This window comes from Haliaeetus albicilla, chromosome 3, assembly GCF_947461875.1.
Source record: "Haliaeetus albicilla chromosome 3, bHalAlb1.1, whole genome shotgun sequence".
Taxonomy (NCBI): domain Eukaryota; kingdom Metazoa; phylum Chordata; class Aves; order Accipitriformes; family Accipitridae; genus Haliaeetus; species Haliaeetus albicilla.
The window spans coordinates 18,984,547-19,008,828 of NC_091485.1; the positions used below are offsets into that span (position 1 = coordinate 18,984,547).

Below are 24,282 nucleotides of genomic sequence, written 5' to 3' on the forward strand. Positions count from 1 at the left end.
CCTCCACAAAGTCAGATGGAAATTTGCTTTAATGCCCTGGAAAAACCCCAGCAAAGTTCTTCTGTATTTAGCTAGTCATATGATATGATTGTTAAGCTGCTTCCTGCTTTTCAGGAAACACATTTGTGTTTATATCAGGGTTGTTGCTAGGACTATTTCTATTTACTGGAGTTTTTAAGGACTAGGGAGAAATTCATGTCATAGCAGAACAGTTAACATGATAGCTACTATTGTCTTTTTCAGAATGATAAATATGCTGTATTTTGATACGTAAGAATATCAACAAGGGTCTATCCAGTGTTATAAAGCTTGTTAGCACTTACATTAACTACCAAAGCAGTAAATATAATCCACATGGTGGATTCACTCTGACAGCTTGTAGCAGCCTAGTAAATGCTACTAACCCCATGGTCACCTTTAGGAGGAAGGTCCCAGGGTCAATGTTGTTCCTTTCTCTCCTCTTTAGTCTAAAAGTTTTTCATGCAAGTTAAAAAAAAAAAAAAAAGGAAAAAAAAAGAATCTTAAAACACTTTGGTTTGGTTTTTTTTGCCTGGCTTCCTGAGGAAACAAAGCATGGGAGGCCATGCTCTGTGCAAGCGTGTGCCCATGTATCTCCACCACCACCTCCTTTTCAATCTGTCAACCTCTTGTGACAAAATCTGCAAGAGGCATGTGAGTTCCAGAGATACTGTAGCTGCAGAAGACTCTAGAAACAGGTCAAGAGTCCGAGAGCATGGTCAAACATTTTAAAGGGGGAAGGGAGACAGCAAGATACACACACAGAAGTGTACAGTCTAATAAGGCTAATGCCAGCATACACATTTATCACAGGTGTTTAGCAGCTTATATTTTGCCTAGAAAAGCCGCTATATTTCATATGGTCCTCAAACAGTTTCTTGCTTTGTTCCGCCCCATTTAAGCTTGTTGCTGTGGAAGCTGTGGTGTCACTAATTGCCACCTATGCTCAAACATAGTACTCGGGCGTTTGTTTTAATGCTGCTCACCTGTCTGCTTTATAACTGTAGCTGTCAGTGGAGATAATACTGGTGTTTGTGTTTTAGCCTACAAGATGTGGTCTGAACTTTGCAATGTTAAAGCTGAGGTCACTACATCAGGTCAGGGGTAAATATGTTTGTAGATGAAATGTCTTTGAAGCAACACTGGAGGAATTCCACCATCTCGTCAAAAGGAATTTCTAGCTGCATTTTCACACGCTTTTCTCACTGTTTGACAAGATGAATGGAAAAACACTGTAACTCCAGCCCTGAATATTAATGTGTTTGAGTTCAGTTGCCTTTGCACTTTCCAGCACTTACTGTCTTTTCATTTGTAACACATTTTCTGTCCTTTGGAAATGAGTATTTTCTTTCAGCCCTTTGTTTCTCCCTGTGCTTAGCCTCAATGCTAACAATAACTCATCCAGGACATTTTGCAGAGTTGGGCATAGTGATTTTTATGCAACAGCTGTAGCAGCTGGAGAAGAGGGAGGCATGTACCTGCCTGTTTTGTCAGGCAGAATGTGTTTGGTGTGGCTATGTTTTTAACTTCCATCCTAAAAGGTCACTTAGCTACATAAACAAATATAGCCAAAGGATGGGCTGCACTGTGTGTTCAACAGAGTCAGTAAAGTTATCCAGGTTAGTGTTTTCTTACAGCTACAACCAAGAATATGGGAATACAAAGTTAAGGCAGGAATTTATCTACATTCAACTCTCCAGCCTCTCTGCACATTAGAGATTTTGGGGAACTGAGCTGTTTGAAGGACAGAGTGAAAACAAATTTTAGCTGGAATGTGTACTCTCCATTATCTGTATCGTGCAGTGAGTGGTACAACTGTAAGAGGACGATGAATCTGAGATATTGCTGACTTGCTTTGGGAGTTTAGTCAGCTTTGAATAGATGCCAATACAATGCAGAGCTTATCAGTACAGTCCTGGTTTTTTGAGTGTGGGAGACATCAGAATGAGGACAAAATGGTCTATTAACCAGAAGTCATGCTAAAGACTGTCAGGAGAAAATGCATGTTCTGACCAGATAAGTACACTGACAGCAGCTGCTCTTGATTAGATGGAAGATCCATCTAATCTAGAATTACATCTCTGACAGTAGCCAGTGATGGGTGCCAGGGAAAGAATATGGTAATCCTTACCCCAAAATGCCCTTCTACATCCTGGCAATCAGTGGTTAAGGCTTTGTTGAACCAAAGAACGGATCTGGACCATCATATTTGATAGTCCTTTTGAAACATCCATTAAGTTACGTAATTGCTTTTTTAACCCAGTTACACTTCCAGCTTCCAAAGTCTCCTATGGCATTGCCTGGCATGCACAACTGAATTCCATTCTCTGAAGAAGTACTTTTTTCTGTTGTAAAGCTGATGCCTTAATTTGGTGGCCCATAATTCTTCTGTTTTGAGAAACAGTGACAGTTCCTAATGACCATTGTAGCTGTGTAAGCTGAAGGTTTTAGAATTTTCTTGTTCTTTCTTTCCCTATCTGTGCAACATTTTCTGAGCTGAAAGTATTAGCTTAATTAATCTCTCTGTGTTCGAGGAGGACATTGCACTCCTGTGTAGTCCTTGTTTATCACCCTTCTCTATGTGTACTAGCTCTGCTGCAGCCTCTGTGAAATGGGAGTGACAGTATTCAAATCATGGCCATTGATTTATGCAGTGGTATAGAATGATTCCTGCTCTGGTCTTTATTTTCTAGTAAGTCTTAACATTGTGTTTGCCCTATTGATTGCTGCTGAGCTTTTTTTGCACTGAACTATCCATACTACCTCCAAGATGCCTTTTGAGACTGATGACACCTAAATTAGATCCCCTCACTGCAGACACAGCGTTGTTTTTCCCTGTGTTATTCAGTTATGGATATTAAATTTCATCAGGTATTGTTTTATTCAAATCAGTATAATGAAATACTTCTGAAATTCAGTCCGATAGCAGTTTTGACTACCCTGAAGATTTGTATACAATCAAAAAGATTCACCAGTTCATTACTCTTTTCCCCTGATCATTTAGAATTAAGTTGATCGGGTCCAAGCACAACCAATGGATCTGATTGAGACTTGGTTTCTTGTCTTTTGTCGCTAAAGCAGAAGAGCACCTGCATCTTATCCCATACAGCTCCGTCTCCTTAACACTCTTGGGTAAAACACCTTGCAACAGTGATCTGTACTGCAGCATGTGGGAGGGGAAGGGGGAAAAGGATAGGTGTAGGTTATATTACACAAACTAACTTTCATGGTTTTATTCTCTGAGAAAAAAGAAAAAGCAATAGACCTCTAAGACAAAGGGTTGGAGTCCTGTCTAGACTGTCAGTTATTTAACACTTACTCAGCAAAGCACGTGTTTGAGATGAAATGCATAGCTTTCCAAGTAAAAGTGATTCATCTCACTGTGCGAAACACTTATTTTGTAAAAGTAGTTTTGCAGCTAAAATCAATTATAAATTGCTCCAGTCAGGTCTTGGGTTTCACAGGTGACTCAGTTTTCTTCCTTACCCTTTTTCTAGGGTGGTGAGTGGCTCCTGGCTGCCACCCTTCCCTCACCAGCATAGATCCTACTTGTGTCACACGATGTCCAAACTAAATCAGCATACCACTTCCAGCCTGCTTCACAAATGATTCTCTCACATTACATTTGTAAGAAGAAGAGCACCATTCCTCACAAGTCCATCAGCCCCAGGACAAACAGCACAGCAGAAGATACGACTGGACAAAGCCTGGCTTATTTTTAACAGTGCAGTCTGCAGCACTGTCAAGGGCGGGTGGGTACAGCCGCTGAAGGAATGTGGTCTGGGACTGAATGCACAAAAGCAGCTGAAGCATCCTCCTCTGAGCAGGGTGCTCTGAGAGCTACCGATTGGGAAATTAGGAGGGGAAGACAACATTTACACACAACTGATCATTTTTCTTTTAGAAAACCACTCTGCAGCAGTGAGACTGAGGGCGTACGCCTGTTGCCTTGGACTGCAGCCTATTAGCAGCATTACCATATTAATGATTTAAAGGCTTATGAATGCTAAGAATGTAAGAGGTCAGTTTGGCCCATGGCCAGGACTCAACCCACTGCCCGCCCACAGTGAATAATCCGTTTCACGGTCCATTTGTTAAACAGTGTACCAGAATGCAGAAGGATATGGGGTTACAATATACATTGACTGCAAAATTGAATGCCATTGCTTTGCGGGAAGTGTGTGGAGATGCAGTTGTTGCCTGTGCATGGAAGATTTGCAGAGAGATACATCCCTGTTGTGTAAAATGATTTCATTGTGGTGTCCCATCTCTGTACTGAATAGGGACTTTATATTTCATGAGGCCTGTATGATCTGTCAGGAATAGGGCGCAGCTCTAAGTAGTCAAAAGCTTTTTATCTCAGGATAGGAGCTTGGTTAGTATGGAAGACAGTTATGGTAAAAATGCCACATAAACAAGGAGGCTTACTAGTTCTATATAAAATAGATAGAGCAAGGCAGATATAAACATCTTTTTAAAAAATTTACATTCGCTTAAACACCTGTCCCGCCCCTTCCTCAGTCATTAAGTATTTTTAGTTTGAATGTGGCCAAAGGGAATCTGGAAAAGGTGATGGAAGGCCCCAAGAGGAACAGCATAACAAGTCGCATGTATCAAGGGGTCACCAGAGCAAGGTATAGAAAAACAGCAGAAGGAACTGAGTGCTTGCAGCTGGTGACTTCTGGGTAATGGCATCAGACATAGAGAAAGGTTTAGATGAAAGAAAACAAGAGCAGTACAAAAAGTGCTGGGAGCTTCCAAGTGAAAAACACAATATAGCAGTTGGAATTTTCTGGAGAAAGAAAACCAAAACCCAAACAAATGGCAAAACCAAACCAAAAAAAACAAAACAACCCAACCCTTTGGAGAGGTAGAAGTCATGGAAACAGAAGTGACTTTTACCCATTAGATTGCTACTGTCTTTAGTCGTTGCTGAGGCTGCTAGTGACAAAACCTGCTTTGTTTTCACTGATCACAACTCTTGTGAAAACTAAATACGGTACCATGTCAGGGCCAGATAAGACTAGGAGGAATTGAGAGAATTGTTTACTGAATTCAGTGGTCACAGAGGTGAAACTATTAGAGACTGTACTTTTCTTATATCGATGAAATTATGATAATGTAGTTTGCAGAAAATGCTTATAATGCTGAGGAAAACCAGCTTGATCATCCCATCCAAAGCTGAAATGGCTTTTCTGGGAGACTGAAATAGCTAGCTATTTGCAGCAACTGTTTAGTAATTTCTGATTTCAGATAAAATGGTTTTATTGTTGAATAATCAATTGTCTCTGAAAACACATCGGTTATTCTGGAAGATAGTGACTTTTATTTGGAAAGCATGATCACTCAGGGAGTCGAGTGCAGATTAGAACAATGTTCTGCAACTGTTCTAGGCAGCTTTTCTAGGCAACTTCATAAAGTGGGCAAGAAAGCAGGAAAGCTGCAGCTGGGAGAGCACCTAAACTAAGCACATTTGGTACAGGAATCACTGAAATTATGCCATTTGCACTTTAGCTTTTCAGGAATAAAACAGACAGTACTGTAGACTTCGGTTTGTCTAGCTCAATAATAAATCAGTAGTCCTTATACTTAAATAAGATTATTTATTGCTTTCTTGCTTATTCTTTCCTGACTTTTGAGATGGGGGAAGAGCATTTGAAAACACTACTTAATAAAGAGCAGCAGCAAACCAAGTCACATACCTATGCAAGGGAATATGCTTTGTAATTAGAAGTGCTTTTAACATAAAGGATTATGGACTTCACAGTGTAATTACAAAATGTGTCAGAAATAATTATACCTAACTTTAAGACTTTAAAGGACTTCTTAGATGTCTAAGATTTCTCTGGGTCTATAATAGACTGACTACCCACATCATTAAGCTACTGTTTTCTTAAATATAGTTGTCTGAGGATCTAAGCTTCTTTTTTTTAACGCACAGTAGAATCACAACCAACCTGTGACAACAGTTACATTACTTAAAAAACCCCCACACCTAATCTATACATAATGTATGCTAATCACTAAAGCAGACTTTTTAGAAAACTGATGATCAATCAACTTTTTATGTTGGAACTGCATAGGCTGCATTATCCTGATTCTGGAGTCTGTTAAGACATACGGTATTTCTAGTGTTGCATTTCATTAGCTATTTTATAAAACAACTAACAGTACTATTTCAATGTTCTCTTTCAAGTGATAATTAATATTTATTAATAAATGTTCCTAACCAAGAATACATTAGGAGTGGGGCCTACTCTGAGTGATTCAGACTGATGGGTGACCTTAGAAAAAACATGCTTGAGATTGAGGTTAGTAAGTAGTTTGCATCGTGACAACTGAAAATATTAACCCTGTCCTGTATATGACTGGATTTTGTCTCTGCCAAGCACAGCTGTAAAAAGCCATTCAGAAAACATTCCAAAAGATTTGTTTCCAATTTTACTGGTCACATATAGCACAGACAGCTTGGTTTTTTGCTTGTTTTTACTATTAGTGTTTTGTGCTTGTGGTGGGTTAACTTGGCTGGCTGCCAGGTGCCCACCAAGCTAATCTCTCACTCTGTCTCCTCAACAGGACATGGGGAGAAAATATGATGAAAAAGCTTGTGGGTCAAGATAAAGACAGGGAGATCACTCACCAATTACTGACACCAGCAAAACAGGCTTGACTCAGGGAAGATTAATTTAATTTATTGTTAGTTAAAAATAGAGTAGTACGGTGAGAAACAAAGAGAAAACTAAAAACACCTTCCCCCCACTCTCCCTTTCTTCCCAAGCTCAACTTCACTCCTTCATTCCCAACTCTTCTACCTCCTCTCCCTAGCCCTAAGGGGTGCAGGGGAATGGGGGTCATGGTCACTCCACAACAGTTCATCTCTGCTGCTGCTTCCTTCTCACACTTTTCCTCTGCTCCAGTGTGGACCCTTCCCACAGGATACAGTCCTTCAGGAACTGCTTCAGTGTGGGTCCTCTCCATAGGCTGCAGTCCTCCAGGCACAGATTGCTCCAGTGTGGGTCCCCCACGGGTCACAGGTCCTGCCAGAAAACCTGCTCCAGCATGGGCTCCTCTCTTGCCAGGAGCTTGCTCATGCATGAGCTCTCCACAGGCTGCAGCTTCCCCTGCTGTGGCATAGGGTCTTCCATGGGCTGCAGGGGAAGCTCTGCTCCATCACCTGTAGTACCTCCTCCCCCTCCTTCTTTTCCGACCTTGGTGTCTGCAGGGCTGTTTCTCTCACATTTTTCTTACTCTTCTCTCACAGGTGCTGCACAGCATTTTTTTACCCTTTCTTGAATATTTTTCCACGGAGGCACCACCAACTTGGCTGAAGGGCTCAGCTTTGGGCAATGGTGGGTTCATTTTGGAGCCAGCTGGAAGCAGCTCTGTACAATGCAGAGGCAGTCCCTGGTGTCTTTTCACAGAAGCCATCCCCACAGCACCCCTCCACCCCCCACTGCCAACACCTTGCCACTAAACCCCATACAGTGCTATTTTGTGCTTTTCCACAGCAAGAAACCAGACCTTGGTTCTCCCACAAGAGGGGAGCTGCTCAATAGTCAAGCTTTGCAAAACTGTCCCTTAAACTGAGTATAGGATGTACTTATTAGATAGAAGTGTGCTAGACTGATCACACTTGCGTGCCATTCCTCCTGAAGACTAAGTTAATCCTGAACTAGACAAATCTAATATTTCACTGAACTAAATTAATATTTCCCTACAATCAAATGTGTACTACTGTACCTGCAGGTAAATGACTGCAGGGAGTTTTTGCGAGGTATTATAAAAAGAGGTCCTTGATCCTTACAGTATTTAGTGAAAACCAGAGATTGCTGAAGCCTTCTAGCTCCTGTACTCAGTTGTTTGCAGTCTTTTGCAGCTTTGGTAAAAGATGGAGGAAGGCATTCTTTTTGTATGAAAGGAAACACAGTTTGCATGGTTTCTCTGAGGCCAGAAAGTGAGTCAGCAGTAAAGAGTTAATAGTTCAGTTAATAGTATCCAGTTACTTCACTGCAGCAGTCCAGCATTTGGAAACTGTCTGTGCCAGACCATAGATACATTAATGATTATTTCAGGAATAAGTTATTCTGGAAATTAATAGAGACAACATCTAAAGCCACCATTTGATTTTATTTACTCATGGACAGTGTTCCTTAAAATTGGCACCACACATCAGAAAATATTGCCATCACTGGTACATAATTCTCACCCATCTCAATTTTCATAGCAAGTTCAACTACTGAGCTTAAAATTTGTGAAGTGGTAAAATACTGTCTTTTCCCTTAGCAAAATAGCAATCCTCATGTTTATAAATATCTTAGCTGCATATATGACAAAGTAAGGTAGAAAAAGCAGTAATAAACTCTAAACCCCACAAGGATACTTATTAATACATAACTGAAGTGGTGTGTTAATCACATTAATACCTCCAGTAAAACTTGAGGCATCAAGTAAAAAAATACACTTTGTACTTCGGTTTTAACCTTTTTTTTGTTTTAATTAAAGAAGCTTGTGCCTGTAGTTCAAGTGCCATCTCAGGAAGAAGCATGCTGAAATGATTTAGAGTTATAATTCTAGTCAGTTACAAATTATCATCTGCAGTTATCTTCACAGTTAATATTCAGAATTACCAACATTTCCTAAATTGTGAACACCTACCTCTCTACTCACTGTACTGAAAAAACTTCCAGCTCAAAGTCCTATTTTCCTTTCTTTACCCTTCCCTTCTCTGTAGGGAAGGAATTCAGGATGTTTCCCAGAGCATATTCCAAATGGTCTAAGGAATTTAGACCCTGCCTTTTCCTCTCGCCCTGGACAGAAGAGCTTGTTACCCTTATTTCTCCTGAAAGAATAGGAAGGTGCAAGAAAGCACAACTTCATGGGTTTATGAAAGGAAGGAAATGAAGTAATGATAAATTACACACAAAAAAGCTACTAGATACTTTATTCTAGTCATGAAGACAGCCACTTTGTTTTGCCTGCAGAACATGAGCAGTGCCTGAGTCAACAAGATTGAGTACTTCAGTGAAAATTCCTTTTTTGGTAACAGAGTATGACTTGGTGCGTTGTTAGTAAGTGATGCAAAGCAACAGGCAAAAAGGGTCAGTGCAAGCAAGGAGGCAGTAAACATGTTTCATACCTTCAACGTGTCACTGCTACCAGCCTTGACTGCAACAGTAACATGAGCAGATTAACTGAATTTATGGAAAGAAAAATTAAAGCTAAAAATGTCAAGTAGAAAAGCTAGCTTCTTCTCTACATACCTGCAGTTAAGAGCCTGTGCTTTTAGTTTTTCTGTCTCTTGCTAGGTATTGTACACCACTTGTATAATGTTTTCTGAAAGGTAGATAATGCTGAAGTTCTTTGCTGTGTACCAGATACAGCTGAAGTAAAAGCTACGCCTCCTAAGCAGTCTGTAAAAAAAAACCAACAAAACAAAACAACAACAAAAAAACCAACCCCAAACTGGTTCCAACTCAGAGAATGACAAACTCGTCCAGTTTGACCCAAAGCCAAAACTTTATCTCTGGAAGGAAGTTGGTACAGTAGCAAATATCATCCCCCAAATACTGAGCCTGTGGCAAAATCCAGATTCAGAAGCAATGAAACAATTTCAGACACTTACAACTTCCAAGACACTTCTCCCATTCTGAGAAAATATCAAAGCTGAGTTACTTTGTTCAGCTGTTTGCATTTTGAATTAGAGGGAGATGCTCTGAGATGGAGACTGCAGCTCACATGACCTTCAGCAGTTGAAGTTTTAAGTGTTAAGCTGTCAAAGAAGCAGCTGCTTAAAAACATTGCAAATTCATACAGAGTTAGCATTTTAGATCACGTCAGATTCTCAGTGCCATTGGGAACTATGGAATGTTAGTTCTGTAACAATTGCCTCTGGCTATAGAAGACTGGAATTTGAGATCTGCACAGTTCAGACTTGCAAAAGCTTTTGTATTGCAGATGTTGAAGAAGCAATTCACACAAAGCAATATTGAACTATGCAAGTTGTTTTGGTTTTTTTTTTAATGTTGGTGCTTCCACTGTTAGCAACATAAATATTCTTAGGACCATTACATAGAGTTTGCTTCCAGGAGGTGTGCTTGTTTTTATACAATATATGGTCTTTGAAAGCTGAAAGACTTAATGACAAAGTCCTTGCACTGCACCAGTTAAATGCAATTCTTTGATAGGGGTAGAAAGACTTTGGCCAACAGTTACCATGGCAACAATCATGGGGGGGAGGTGTCAAGAACAATACACATGAAGTATAAAGCCTCCCTTTTAATATAACCTCTTTCTCATTACACACAGAATAGTTTAGTGTTTTCTTCTGAAGGAAACCTGACAAGTGCTGCAAGCTACAGGCACTCTTCCCTGTAAGAAATTATGAAAGAACAAGTCCTCCCCTTGTCTGGAGCAGTGTGCCCTCTCGCCTCCTCTAGCAAACACTCAAGTATATGGGAAACAACAGAAATCAGCAAACCCCCGAAGTTTTTCTTAGCTGTCTACTTATTTATAATACCATTACTGAAGAGACAGGTGGAGACCTACCAAGCTTGCATCCATCAGTCCCTTTAACACTTGGATTTAGGCTGCTTTTCATCACAGCAGTGACTCGAAAGATGCAGCTCCAGCTAAGTCACATCCATAAAGGGAAGGCAAAAATGAGCATAAGGTGAAAATTGCAGATAAAAAAGAGCAATATTCCCATATATTAGTGACGTTTGAAGTGAACAGACCCAGCTGACAGGCCAAAATAGATCCCACTAACCATGATGCTTCATTTTTCAGCCCACCTGCTCCTCTTTTAGCAGATTAGGTTTTCCTCCAACAGATCAGTGCAGTTGAGGCACATAGTTAATGGATTCTTGTCTCAGCAGAGGCATGGCAAGCACTGTGAGGTCCACATGGGTCTTTTTCCTTTCGCTCCCACTGCTTTCTTCCCCTGCCCCACTTGTTCACTCTGTCACCAGAGCTTCTTTTCCTAGGTGGCACCTGCCATCAGGTCAAACACCTTTACCTGTATCTGCTGTCTCCTTAATAGCTTTCAGTCTTAAGCAAGAATATAACTTACTAAAATTCTTCATGAGAAAGCAAATGAAAACCTCAAAAGCCACACCTATGAAAAGTCAAAGTTGGGCTTTTTCCCTTCAGCAATGGGAGTTTGTATTTTCACACAAGGTGCCTAACACTGCTCATTTTCCAGTTTTCTACACTGTTGAGGAAAAGCTTGCTGGCAGCTGGTCATACTAGCAGTTCACTGAACTGTAGAAAACTTTATGGACAATTCTACCTAAGGATTAAAAACTTTGCCCTTTAATACAGCTTGTCTTGGGAGACTATAAAACTGCAAACATCCAGTTTAGAGCATATGTATGTTACACAAGACTAGATCGTGTCCTGATGCTCTCCCCTGAACACAGGGGCATCAAAATCCAGTATCTCTTACATGTACCTCAAGCACAGTTTGGGATGTAGTCTCATCTTGTAACTGAACAGTAAAAACTACAGAAGTGATGGTTTAACCCTTGAAGGAAGCTTCAGCAGGTTGTTATAAGCCATATTCAGGAAACTATGGCAAATTATTCATTACTTCAGGCAGAACTGGACATCAGACCCATTAAAGAAATATATTGGGTTCTTCAACTGGTATGAGCTATACTAACCTGAACTTTCCATAGATTTGAAGAAAAATATAGAGTTATAATGAAATGTTTTTACTTGTTTTACAGGGAGTAAGGCTAAATTTTAAGCTTCTGCTTAGTAGTTGCACTTTCTCCAATTAGACTTCATGAGAGTAGTCAGTCACTGAACCAGGATTCAGTTGTATTGTGTAGTTCCATTGTTAGCCGGAGTAAATAAGTACACTTCACCCTTTTGTACCTCAATGCCAGTTGGACACTAATACCAGCACTGTTAAGGATTAAAACCAAAAAAAACACAGCCCCCCCTGCTCCCGTCTTACAGCCCAGTCTGTTCAGAAGGCAAGTAGACAGCCATGAAAAAAACCCAACCAAACAATGTTTTGATCAGTGCAAGAAATATTCCACTGGTTACAAAGCATGCAAGTTTCCAAGTACACTTATTCTCCATTTTGAGTTGCCAGGGAAAAAACCTGCCCTGTCTTCTTTTGCCGAATTCTTAGACATTAGGCACCCATCCTTTTGCTGTGTTAAGAGCCTGTGAACACCAAAGATTTTATGACTAAGGCCTACAAGCATTCCCAAATGGGAAAAATGTTAGTTCACATCAGTGGACATCCCCCTACTATAACATCATTACAGTCAACACTGGGCAAGAGAATGTCTTTAAACAAAAGGATCCGATATCAGAAGTGCAGCTGTGCTCACTGCTCCGGCCTTGATCTTGTACACGTGCCATCTTCGTCATATTCACCCATCAACTGCAACATATATGTTCCAGTATAGAGAAGGAACTGTCCAGTTATTTGTGCTGCATGGGACATTAGCTGAAGCACCTTCCTAGAAGAAAAGCCATTTGTTTAAAAAAAAGAAAAAAAAAATCACCAACAGGATGACATTACCCCCTTCTCCCCAACCACAACACTTTTAGGATGAGTTAAGTAGATATATTTAAGAACTCTCTCATTACTTCTGAGAAGCCTGTCATTTTTATACCTTCTTTAGAAAAAATACTTCTGTGGCCATCGATTAACAGAAAACTATTGACGTGTTGGCAGAACCAGAAAACACATTTAACAAAGCAAGCTGTCATTCTGTCAGGCATTTACAGGCCTTCTGCAAAGCCATCACTCAAACTACGAGAGCACCACTGAATACAACTTTGCCTGGGAGCCCAGCAGCATTCCTGCAGTATGAATCCACCTCATGTCCCACCTTTAGGCCATTCACTAATACAACACTGCATGTATCTCCAAGCTGCAGATCAAACTTGATTAGATCTGAAGCTGAGCAATCACATCACAGTGGATGCCCAACAGCAAAACAAGTGAAGCCAAGCAAATCAATGTTGTCCAAGCGGCAAGCCTTAAGAATTCTCAGTTCACAACTATTCTGTTTTTTAAAGATTTAGTAAGTATCAGCATTCAAATATATAATCCTGTGTGAGAATCAGTACAGATCCATAAACTAAGATCAGGTAAGCATCAGAGGTCTACAATATAAACTGTGGATCACAGGATTGCAGAGGAATAGAGATCATCATATTTGAATGGTCATTTATTCGACTTAGTTATAGCTGTGCCTTCCTTCCATTCTCCACGAAACAACAGAGACATCAGTACTAAGAGCTATATTCAAGCCTCATCCCCCGAAAGTTAACTAGGCCCTCACAACTACAAAGCTGAGGCAATGGGGAAGTGGTACACAAGAACTGGAACCATCCCAATACTGGAAAGGGATCTGTTTCTGAAGATGCAGAAACCAGACCAGCCTTCCTCTTCTGCAAAAAAGAGGGAAGATTTTCTGAATTCCTGTCTGAGCAAACATGCAGCTGTGAACCCTCTGCTGCTACTCACTTCTTTGAGCTCTAGTAGAGAAGGCAAAGTCTTCTTCCTACAAATTCATTTTTTTTCCACTGTGATGAAAGAAGGTTTGCAGTCAAAATCCAATGCTTCAAAAGAGTAGAATACCCTGTACTTAGAGCCTGGGAAGCCTTTAAAAAAAACACTGTACCCTTATTCATGCTTCCCACACATATGCCATTTCAGTATGTCCTTCCCTCCACCAGATAGTACGGTTGTAAAGAAAGCTGCACCTGGTACCAAGGTTTTGAGCAGCTGCAGTGTGTCACTTGCACACAAGAGCAGTTGTCACTTAAGCCACGGAGCAAGTTATTTGTTGAACTGGACATTTGATCCTTCAGTTGGACACTACAGGGAGAAACCATTAGGGGAAATGCACTAATCGGATCTGGCAGGCTTTGAGCTCCTCCCATCGATGAACAACTGCAGATTTTAAAGTCTTTTCCCTTCACACTGCAGGTGGGCTCAGGGAGAGGGCATCAGAATTAGCAATTTGGAAATCATTAGCAGAGGGACTACACCAAGAACCTAACATCATCTGTCTCCAATTTCAACAGCAAGCTGAGACAGGCCATCTCACTGTTGTATTCAAGAGTACCCAAGGTTATCTCTTCTGTCACCCCTGTTCTTTGCTAGCAGACTATTTTCTCACCCTGACACTGACACTTCCCTTACAGCTCAACTCTGTAACATAACAGTGCTTCCAGAAGAACTCTACAGCTACTTCAGCTGTTTGCCAGCACCGCTTCTTTCTCACCAGCTGCCCTGTGTTGGCAGGGAGGCAGGACTGTCACTTCAAACTCTCCAGCAGCGCAAGATACTCATCTTCATAGCAGACAGCCAGAAATCAGAGTTTGTTCTGGCTCAAGACTGACAAACATAGGAACTGGAGGAGTGCAGCTGTTCAAGGGTAAACCTTTGCTTTGAAGAAATCCTAATTAAGCCAGTGCTACAGGTGGGCACAGCATATAGCTGGATAATCACTGCAGCATCACCAGAGAGATAAGTCTCATCTACAGTCACATCAGCTATAGCCTGAAAGATTAAGCAAGGGACCACCTAAGTAGAGTGGGACAGGTCAGTCAGACCGAAAGACAGGGAACAAGATTAGCATTACAATGCTTAATACCTGCATCTTGAGCCAAGGGAGACTTCAAAGGAAAGACTACTTGTCCCTCAGGGCAAGCGAAAACCTCTCTTATGGCATATGCATCTGTTTGTTCTGTACAGAGCAGATCTGGTCCTCAAGTAATAACATGCAGCAAGACTACACTGTTGTGTCTCAACCACAATTTGAAAGGTCAGGTAGAGAAATTCAGGGGTGCAGCTTAAATAGCTGTCAAAGTATGGCACCTCTTATGAAGGTGTCTGAAATCAGAAGTTTTCTTCAACCAGGGCAGGACACAGCTGGTTTTGACAAGGCACAGACTTTCAACACACCACTGAAAGCAGTGGACAGGACAGGTATTATTTTGCCCCTGCATAAGACAGCATTTCCCAACAGCCAGTTCTGCCAAACTCACAACCCACCACAGATTAGTCCTGTCAGAGACAGCAGTCCTTGTTAGGCTCCATTTGTTTGCTTAGAGACCAGTTGGCTAAAAACCAGTGACATCACAGAGTCTTAGTACAGATGACAAATTCACATTAAGACAGCAGACGGTGTCATATCTCTTCCATTTTCCTTTGCCTCCACGTAGCTCAGGTGGTGAATTTGGCAGCCAGGTATTGCAAAGTCTGAGCAGGCTTTCAGACCTCTGCCATTGGATCTCAGATTCCTCTCATTTCATGCCCTTGAAGTACCCCCTTCAAAGAGTCCGATGCTTCTTCCTCAGCCTCCTGCATTCTTCAAACAAGTCAAAGAAATCTGGGGAAATTCTCTCAGGAAAACAAAGAGACTGTACCTACACCCTTGCAGTAAATACAAGCTGATAAGATTTTTGCCTTTGGGGAAATTTAAGATTCCAGCATAAAAAGCTATAGTAAGTTTTTACAGGTCAGCTATCTACCTTACAAAGGAAGATTCAGCATATTGGCCAGTACGTAAGAATTAATAAAAATACTAAGTTTATAAACAACACACCTGCTTCACAGAACCCATAAGCAAACACAGATTTTACATTAAAGCATACACCTCATCAGTAGTGGAAACACACTTACCGCAATACGCTTTTTGCTCCCATACATTTGATGTCATATGAGACAGAGTAGATCTCATAGAAGGTCGCCTTGATGTTTAAGCAGCCAATAAAATCCTTAGGGTTCAGCTTGTATAGATCAAATGTGATGTTGGCTACTCCCATTTTCTTCTTTTGTCTCACAGCAGCAACTCCATTCCTTGTCTAATTTAAAAAGAAACAGTTTGTACCATGAACTAGGAAGCTACAGCAAGACAATGGTTAACAGTGCAGCTCTTTAGGAGCAGCTTGCTTATTCCAGTCTTGGGGCTAGTTCTCAATCAATTCTAAATCAGAATTAAAAGCATTAGCACAGAGGAAAAACAAGTCTGTATCTTATGTAATTTTGTTCGAGTCCTGACCAGGCTCCTGAAGCTATTCCAAACAGGCACAGAAGTTCTAGAGTGACATAGCACCTCCTGAATATTTCTTTCCTGTAATACAGCTTCTTCTCCAGAGCATACTGAAGCAACTTGTAATGCCACTGGACAGTGTTGCTGCCATTTAATTATCCTGGTATGTTCCAGCTGCTAGCTGAGGCAGCACAGTTAGTCTACACTGAAACAGGCCACCAAATAACCAGGATGACATCAGGTCCTTCCATTTAGGAAGGAACACAATACTGATGAGCACTCTTAGAGATAGCTGCAAAGGTGACATCTGTGAAAAGTCAGGTCCTCCTTTCAAATCTTGGCTCATAACACCTCTCTTTTTCTTCCTACTAAAAAAGCAACATGGGGAGGAAACCACTACTGATGAGGCCTAGGGTTTAATACTGAGTTTTTGAGAGGAGGCGGCGCACGGAAAGTCATCTTCCACCTCAAATACGGCCTCCTTTTTTGAAAGCAGCCCTTGTCTGCTTCAGGGCTGACCATGATGCTTTCAGGATCTCTTGCTTCACGAAAGAAAAAGGAAATCACGACCCGTATTTACAGAGACATCTAGTGGATACATGGGATACTCTGCTCAGCACATTCTGCTGAGTTATTAACAAGGTTAATAACTTAGCAGCTGCCAAGCTGGTTTTTGCATGCTAAATGAAGCACTAAAGTTTTGTAAGGCTGGGCTTTTTTGTACTTTTGTCACCCCAGCGCTCAGACAGTGCCGTGATAAGTCAGACCAAGTTAAACGCTGTAGTATATCATTAGCCAGCAACTTTCTGCCTGTTTTACTTCGACAGCCTCCAAGCTCCAGCAACAGGGCCCCCTATCAACAACAGTTTGGACATGTACAAGTAGCTGGTATGCTTGGTAGCATATTCTGCCCCCCCCATTAGCACCCAGAATATTTGGATAAAGCATGACAGAGCTTGTGCTACACTCCAGATCTGATTTGCAAAGCTGCGGCAGTCCTCCTGCTGCCATTCAGCACATCCTGAAGAGGGACAGCATTCAAATTTGTTCTGCTGCCATGCCAGTCAGGGCACAGGGCAGAGGGGAAAGGAGCAACGTGGAGTCATACCCTGGCTGCAACTTCTTTTCTGCTCTTGGAGCTCATGGCCCAGGTGCAACATGTTGATAAGCCAGTGAGGTATCTTGGGGAAAAACGTGCAAACTGCCCACACTGCAACAGGAGCCTGAGAAAATGGGGCCACATGACTGAGCCATCCATGTACAAACAGAAAAATGATAGGCCTGCTTACAGCTCCTCAGCTAGCTCTGCACCTGGTAGAAGAAAATTTGATGCGAGCTTTCTAGCAACAACCATTTCATGGAAAGACAATTAGGAGTTTGACTCCATCTTATTAACATACAGATGACTATTCCCCCACAAAACCACAAACTGGACACCGAGTTGATATGATTAGAAGGCTAAAGCTAGCCGATCTTAATAGTTCTTAAAATGTCTTGAAGCATGTAGACTAACATTAGGTTTTGATGACAACTTTTAGCTGTTCACAAGACTAAACACAGGCATTTTTCTAACCTTCACTAAACCATTACTGCATTCACAAGGCAAAATTTGTTTTACATTGCTTAATTTTGAAATTCCCCCCCCCAAAAGCTAACCTTTAAAGACATTGTATTTTTAACTTCATGCAATGTCCTCATTTTCTTTATGTTACAAAAAGGCTCAAGAACAAAGCCTGAGGCTCTCCAAAAGCAGGGGATTTCCCCTACGATTCTTTTCAGTTGTAATGTTTCATTTCAATCCATGGCAGATCTTTGCCAACAGTTCTATGTCCAAGCAAGGGACAAAAAAAAACCCAAAACAAACTTGATTTATCATCCAGGAAGGCTCAACAAGGAGTTGATACCTTGCTTTCTTTAGGGGAAGTTTTCTTCCTCTTCTCCCCTCTTTCCAACAATTTTAGCAGCCACAGACGTTCTTCCATCCACTTCTATTCAAGTGAGAGGGGCAGTCAACACTTACTTGTGTCCATTTCTGTCCTTTTTCTAGAACCATGAAGTGTGTATTATCATCCAGGGACTTGAAGAACTCTTCTGTGTCCACAACCGTGCCATCTTCCTCCAAAACCAGAGTAACTATTCCAGCAGATATAAGGAAGGCATCTAAAGTCTGCAAAAAAACCCAGTAGACTTTAGCATTCAAAAGAGGGCCTATCATTTCATATTAAGACTTGCTTATCTGACATATTCTCCTGAACTTCCCCAGTAATGATTTTTAGAAGAACAAGAGTCCGTGGGTTGCCTTTCTGGGATATTGTACTTCACTATAAGTTTCAGCCAGAGTGGGAATGTTTTCTATACCTTGCTGATGAGCTCTTGCAGACTGCTTGCCACAATTCCTTTCCGGCTGCTTCGGGAGGCATTTGACACACGGAAAGGTCGCCCTGCAGGCATGAGAGGAGGGAACAGGGTCTGTTTTGTTACTGCTCCCACAGATGCTCCCATGGATACCAAAGATCTAAGACAAATAAAAATTCAGCAGAGTTATAAAAATAGTCATGTCAAGTACTGTGAGAAGGAAGAGGACTTTTGAGTTCAGTGACATAAGTACATTATACGAGTAATTCAGAGGTCACGTTAGACTTGTGGAGCTTGCTTTCAAAACTAAATACTACATAGCCCTACAGACACGTTGTCTCTGAACTTTCCCTTGCCAGTGACATTTGAAAACACTTCTAAAATTAAAAACATTTCAAGTATATGTGGGCCACCTCTAGCTCAGCTGATGTCAAGGTCATGATTACAGTGAGGCTGACTGGTTTTAACACTGAATTAGAAAGGCAGCAGCTCTTACTGCATTCAGCCACTTAGACCATTCTCTTTACCTGCAAGATAAACACTCAATGAGATAACACACAAGACTACTTTCAACTAATTATTTAAGATATGAGTGTGCTTTAGGAAGACTGAACATGGTATCCATATTCAAAATAACTAGCATCAGAACGCAAATGGAGCTTTTCGATATAGTTATGCTTGACTTCCAAACAGCCAAGGCATTTATCTTGTAAGTAATATCTACAGCCTATAAAACTTCATCTAGTTTTGAAAAATCACAAAATAAGACTTTTTTGTCCCCTAATATATCAAAAGAAGTCAAATGAAATGAAAATTAAGATCAAAGTACATAAATGCATAGTGCCAGAGCAGGCTGCCAGAGAGGCTGGAAGAATTCAAATGCTTTTAGAAAGAGGTTTTATACTTTCCTGGGCAATGGCATGTTTTAACAGTGACTATTCAGGTTCCCCTAGGTAAACCAAGCGCATAACACTGGTAACTGCCTACTCCCATACCAAGGTACAGACCTGCTCCCATCTACAACTAGTGGCAGCTTTTTGCTGCCAAATTACATTGGTTAATTCAATAGCCAGCTTGCCAGAAATCGCCCTCTGCATCATACCTGGAAAGGACTGATCTCTACGAAGTCTTTTGAAGGGAGACAATATTTTGTCTCCCGCATTCCTGGACTTTACCCCCTGTATGCCTTTTGCTCCTTAATACTGAATTACACCACGTGAGTGTAAAAGGTCAGCTTTATGTAGGAAAATCTGTTCTCAAACACTTTCGCAGAGGGCCAGGGAGTGAACTGGCAGTCTCTTTCTGTAGCCAGAGAGTGAATACAGGAATTCCTAGAACAAGGATGAAATGATAAAAATTACTCAACTAACAATGTCCCAGTCACACCTTTTGTGCAAGCCCACAGTGACCCAGAAGAATAACTGTCTTTTCCAAAAATCTTATCTGGTCTTTAAGCATATTTTTGGGATGCACAGAAAGTCATTGTTGTGACTGGCCAGACAGAGTTTCAGCAATTAGTTTATTTCCTGCTCTCATTCTGAACTGCTCTCCTACAGGGCTTTGGGCTATTGCCTTTCCTCTGTACACCAAAGTTTACCTTCCTCAAAAACACCTCAGCATTATTGGAGCTTTTATTTTTTTTAAAGGAGGGAGATGTTCAACAGTTTTATTCTAGCTCAAGCTAACACCTTCTTGGTAGTGCTGTCTAAACACTAGGTCCCTGGCTTTCAACAGTTTGCATATACACACACAGCTGGTGGAAATCTCTGCTTCCTGTAACAAAGCTGGTGAGGATGAGCTGTCAGTATGGTTTTCAGGAGACAGGCATTGTTTCAAACTAAAGAGCTAATAAGCACTTTCCTCCTGGAGAAGGGTCAAGACCAGGGAGGAGGACAAGGTGACACAGAGTAGTATGGACAAAGGCATTGAAACTCCGCCAAAGGGAAGCGTGCTGGGACAGGGCGTGTTTGTTAATCTCCTGACTAAGTTAATATGCCCCCAATCACCCCGCTGGTCCATGGGCAGCTCTCATTCTGAATCACTGAGTCTTTTCCTCAGATATGAAGCCTGCTTATCTACCTTGGGGCTGGTGACTCCACAGGGCACCCTGATGTCAGAAAGCGCAACACTCAGGATTCAAGAGACAACCCTTTCAAAGCTAGTTACATCCTGTTCCCTCTCATGCATTTGAAAACTAGCATGTAGAATAGTTACTTGAGTGGTATGTATGACAGTACTGCCAAGATTTTTTTGGTTGGGGTTTTTTTTTTTTGCGATGACAGAAAACACCAGTCCTGTTGAACAGTTTTCTTTCCCATTACTTGAGCCAAGTTGTCATTTACAGAAGGCAAAGCATAAGGAAAAAAGCCAAAACATAGATCCTGATACAGAAGGAAGAGTGTTAGAGGCACAGCTCGTGGGCAGGACTTGAGCTAACAGGGTTCACCTCAGGCATTAGCACAGCCAACTACACAAGCCATATTTTGCAGCTCTGAGCAGAAGTTTCTTCAGGATTTAAGATCAATCACTTCACACTACTGCCTAGTTCTATCAGATGTAAAAAGTTAGAGGAAAAAAACCCAGATTAATAAACCAGGACTTTCCTTAGCTCCACTGGCCAGTCACTTAACAGGAGTCCAAGTCTTAGGGAGTTATTTAACATTGATGCTATTTCTTCCACCTACATTTCAATAAAACTAGTCAATATAATCTTTAAACGAAGTCTGCTTATGAAGCACAGTGAGTCTGGGCTCCAGTGCAGGCTGAGGTTTCAGTTAACAAAAAGTACTAGGAAACAAAAGCCAGTGTAATTAAAAAAAGCCAGATAGAGCGTGAACCCTTCCATTTCTGGGTCTGTTGCTGAAAGCTTGGCTTTTTTTTGTTTTGCCCAACACACAAAGGCCACAGACTCAAACAGGCCAGCCGCTAAACAGGGCTCCTAGAAAGATCTAGTTTTGCTGCAGCTGTCCTCAGAAACCAGATAAACTGATGCCTGATGCAGGGAATTTCTCTACTAGATTGGAGTTACCAAAAATAATTTCCTATTAAAAGCTGATCAAGCTAAGTCAGGAAACAAGCAGTGGAGAGGAAAGGAACATACTAGTCAGCTTTATCAGAAAGTTGAGTGACATGTTAGATGCAGACAACTCCACTATTGTTTTATTATTTTTTCAAGTTGAAAGGATCGAGTCCTAGCTCTTCTCTAAAGGAGAGAGGGATCCTGTGTCAGTGGAAAACACAAATATAATTGAAAGAGCAAGTATCTTCAAACTCTAGCATCCTGTCTAGTTTTGTATAACTACAACCTGCTAGAGAGGGACTCGTAGATACTGCCCCAAGCATTCAGTGTAGTATCAAGGCTGGTGAGACGGATGAATTAATTTTTTTTGAGGAGAAACTGGGGATCAAAAGCCTGCCTTGAGCCCTGTACACATATTTCACTCTTTATCTTTGTTTGCAATATGCCTTGTATGCTTGTCTAAGAATGTGGTGCAATGGTCTTCAGGCTCACTCAGAAAAATCAATGTTGCACAACATAAGTGGCTTCAGAATATGGCACAGTTTAATTTTTAGGTTAGAGTTCACAGGCAAATGACAACAGCAGTAACAGTGAAGCAAAAAAAAAGAAGTCAGAAATTAGTAAGGCGACTGAGGGTTCAACCAGACTGCAGACCTGGTTTCCCGCTAAAACACAAACTGTAGAGGTATCAGAACCGCAGCTAGAAGTGGATGCATTTGAGTGGCGTGCAGAACTGTACCTTTATGGATGTGGTTAGCGCACCTGACGCGCGAACAGAGGCCAGGAGCCGCCGCCATGCAGTCACCGAGGGCAGGTGGCTGCCAACTACAGCGGGGCTCCGCGCCTGACGCACAAGCCCTTCGCGAGCAAGACGGCAGCTTCACTACTGCCGAGGGGCGAAGGCGTCCAGCCATTATACCTCAGAAAGGAGCCGAACAAAGCTCCTGCTTGCGCTCCCTCAGAAGAGCCTCGTCTGCGGCCTGAAAGGCTGGGGGAGCGTGCCGGCTTGCTTCTCCCACCCTGCGTCCACCAGATTCCCTCTCGCCTCCCCCCGCTCCTTGGAAAGAGCCCTTTGCTCCTGAAGACAGAGTCATTCAGACTCGGCTCTTCCCGCGCATCCCCCGGCAGCCCCGACGCGCCGCCGCCCCTCCGAACCGCTGCCGGGATGGGCGGGGAGGGGGTCCCCGCACTCACCGCACCAGCGAGCCCAGGCAGTCCCGCGCCGCCTCCATGGCCGGCCCGCCGGCGGGGCCGCGGCGGCCGCGACGTTTAAGTGGGGCGGGCGGTGCTGCTCCTCCCCGCGGTGGGCCGGCCCCGCCGCTCCCCCCCCGCGGCCGTGCCCGGGTGGGGTCCCGGAAAGGGGGGGGGGGGCTTTTGCCCTACGATTTGCCCGGGAGAGGAGCGAGAAGGGTTTGGTTCAGCGCGTATCGGAGTGACATACTACGGATTAGCTAGTTACAAGCCAATATAGCAACAGTGGAAGCCAATCTCATTTGAAGCCTCTCAGCATTAGAGCAAATCAACAGATTAAGTGTCTCAGCTTCTGATTTTAGAGCCTGTGAATAAGCTTACTGCTTGGATTAATGTACACTGTAGCTTCAGTGGAGGTATTTAGTGTTATTCCTTCAGGCAGGGGACCAGCAACTTCTGTTTACTGAGCAGGTATAAAGGCAGTTTTTCCTTTATGCATGCCTATGGGCACAAATACAGTATTTTTTGGCTCTGAAACCAGGTTCTGTTTCTCAGAGCTGTCCAAGCACTATTGCACAGGGAAAACAGAGCCAGGAGCCTCAGAAACCGGCTCTCAGGCAACAGCCTGACCTGCACCAGGAAACACTGTCACTGCTGAGCAGGGGAAAAAAACTCCAGAGGCCCTTGCCACTAGCACTCAGGTTTCCCCCAGGGTCAGGAACAAGTAGTTACCTGGTTGCCTGGAGCATTTTTTCCTGCACCAGCCTGTTTAGGGCAGGAAGAGCCACTCACAGTATTTCTTTACCCTCCAGGCTTCTCTAGCAGGCAGGCTGACACCTGCTAGATGTCTTCAGTCCTCAGCTTTAGGGCTCTTATCAGCTATTAAAAAACAACCAACCAACATTTTAGTCCAGGGCAAATTATTTTCTTGGATGGCAGCGCCTTCACAGCCTGGTGGAGTAAATAGCTCCTTCCCTTGGAGCAAAGCTTAGACCAACAAACTTCCTGCTAGGAAGCTGAGTCCAGACTTTTATCTCTTCCTCCTCAGGCTGCTTAGGGCTTGCAGGTGTGTGGGGACCAATCTCATCTGTTAACCCTTTCTTTTCCTGTTTTCTACGACATTTTGCTTTGTTACAGTTCTGCAATTTGTCCCTGACAATGTGTCACAGAGTGCGGGAAATAAGGAAGAGTAAGTAGTTCTCTGAGCACTGGACTCCGAACAGCCTGTTTTCGCCTGGATTTGTATCTTGTGGTTGATTGTGGGCCACATCTGAAGTTATTTATGCAAAGTGGCACATGTGTAAGGAATTCTTACCAAGTGTTTCTCTACTGTCAGAAAACTTGGGTATATATGGCAGCTTTTCCTGCTGTGGAGGGAGAAAATAGGGGAGAAGAAGATGATGTTTTGTCAGATGGTCTGTCTCTTCCTACCTCTGCCTGTGGAATAGAAAGGGAGAGAGCACCTTAGAACCCATATGGAAATTGCAGTAACTTCAAGGATTTTTCCAAACGGGCTAGGGCACAAGTGTCTGGAGGAGGTGGAAATTTTAGCCTTGCAGAAGCTTAGCTTTCCTCCAGTCAAGTGCCTCCTCCCACAGTTCTCTGCAGAGACATCCAACCAGTGCAGCCACTGGCAAGCAGCTCTCCGAGGTGACATACCAGGTGGAAGGC

At 42.4% G+C, this 24,282-nt stretch overlaps 1 protein-coding gene across 2 annotated transcripts; it reads right to left on the minus strand.

The window, feature by feature from the left end:
• Positions 1 to 8,124: 8,124 nt before the first annotated feature.
• CIDEA (cell death inducing DFFA like effector a) lies at positions 8,125 to 22,847 on the minus strand. Of its 2 annotated transcripts, XM_069778947.1 has the most exons (6): positions 22,615 to 22,847; positions 18,405 to 18,561; positions 18,067 to 18,213; positions 15,677 to 15,858; positions 12,337 to 12,494; positions 8,125 to 11,913 (listed from the first exon to the last, which is right to left on the minus strand). In XM_069778947.1, the coding sequence occupies exons 1-5, from the start codon at positions 22,650 to 22,652 to the stop codon at positions 12,359 to 12,361; spliced, it is 660 nt and encodes a 219-aa protein (XP_069635048.1). In that variant the 5' UTR covers positions 22,653 to 22,847; the 3' UTR covers positions 8,125 to 11,913; positions 12,337 to 12,358. The 2 variants fall into 2 exon arrangements, with proteins under 2 accessions (XP_069635048.1, XP_069635046.1); XM_069778945.1 differs by having other exon boundaries at positions 8,125 to 12,494; positions 22,615 to 22,836.
• Positions 22,848 to 24,282: the final 1,435 nt, after the last annotated feature.

Coding starts and splice junctions, on each gene's coding strand:
- CIDEA (XM_069778947.1), bottom strand. CDS start 22,652: ATGGAGGCGGCGCGGGACTGCCTGGGCTCGCTGGTGCG. Junction 18,214..18,404: donor TGCAAGAGCTCATCAGCAAG/GTATAGAAAACA, acceptor GTTTTTTTGCAG/ACTTTAGATGCCTTCCTTAT. Junction 15,859..18,066: donor AAGGACAGAAATGGACACAA/GTAAGTGTTGAC, acceptor TTTTTAAATTAG/ACAAGGAATGGAGTTGCTGC.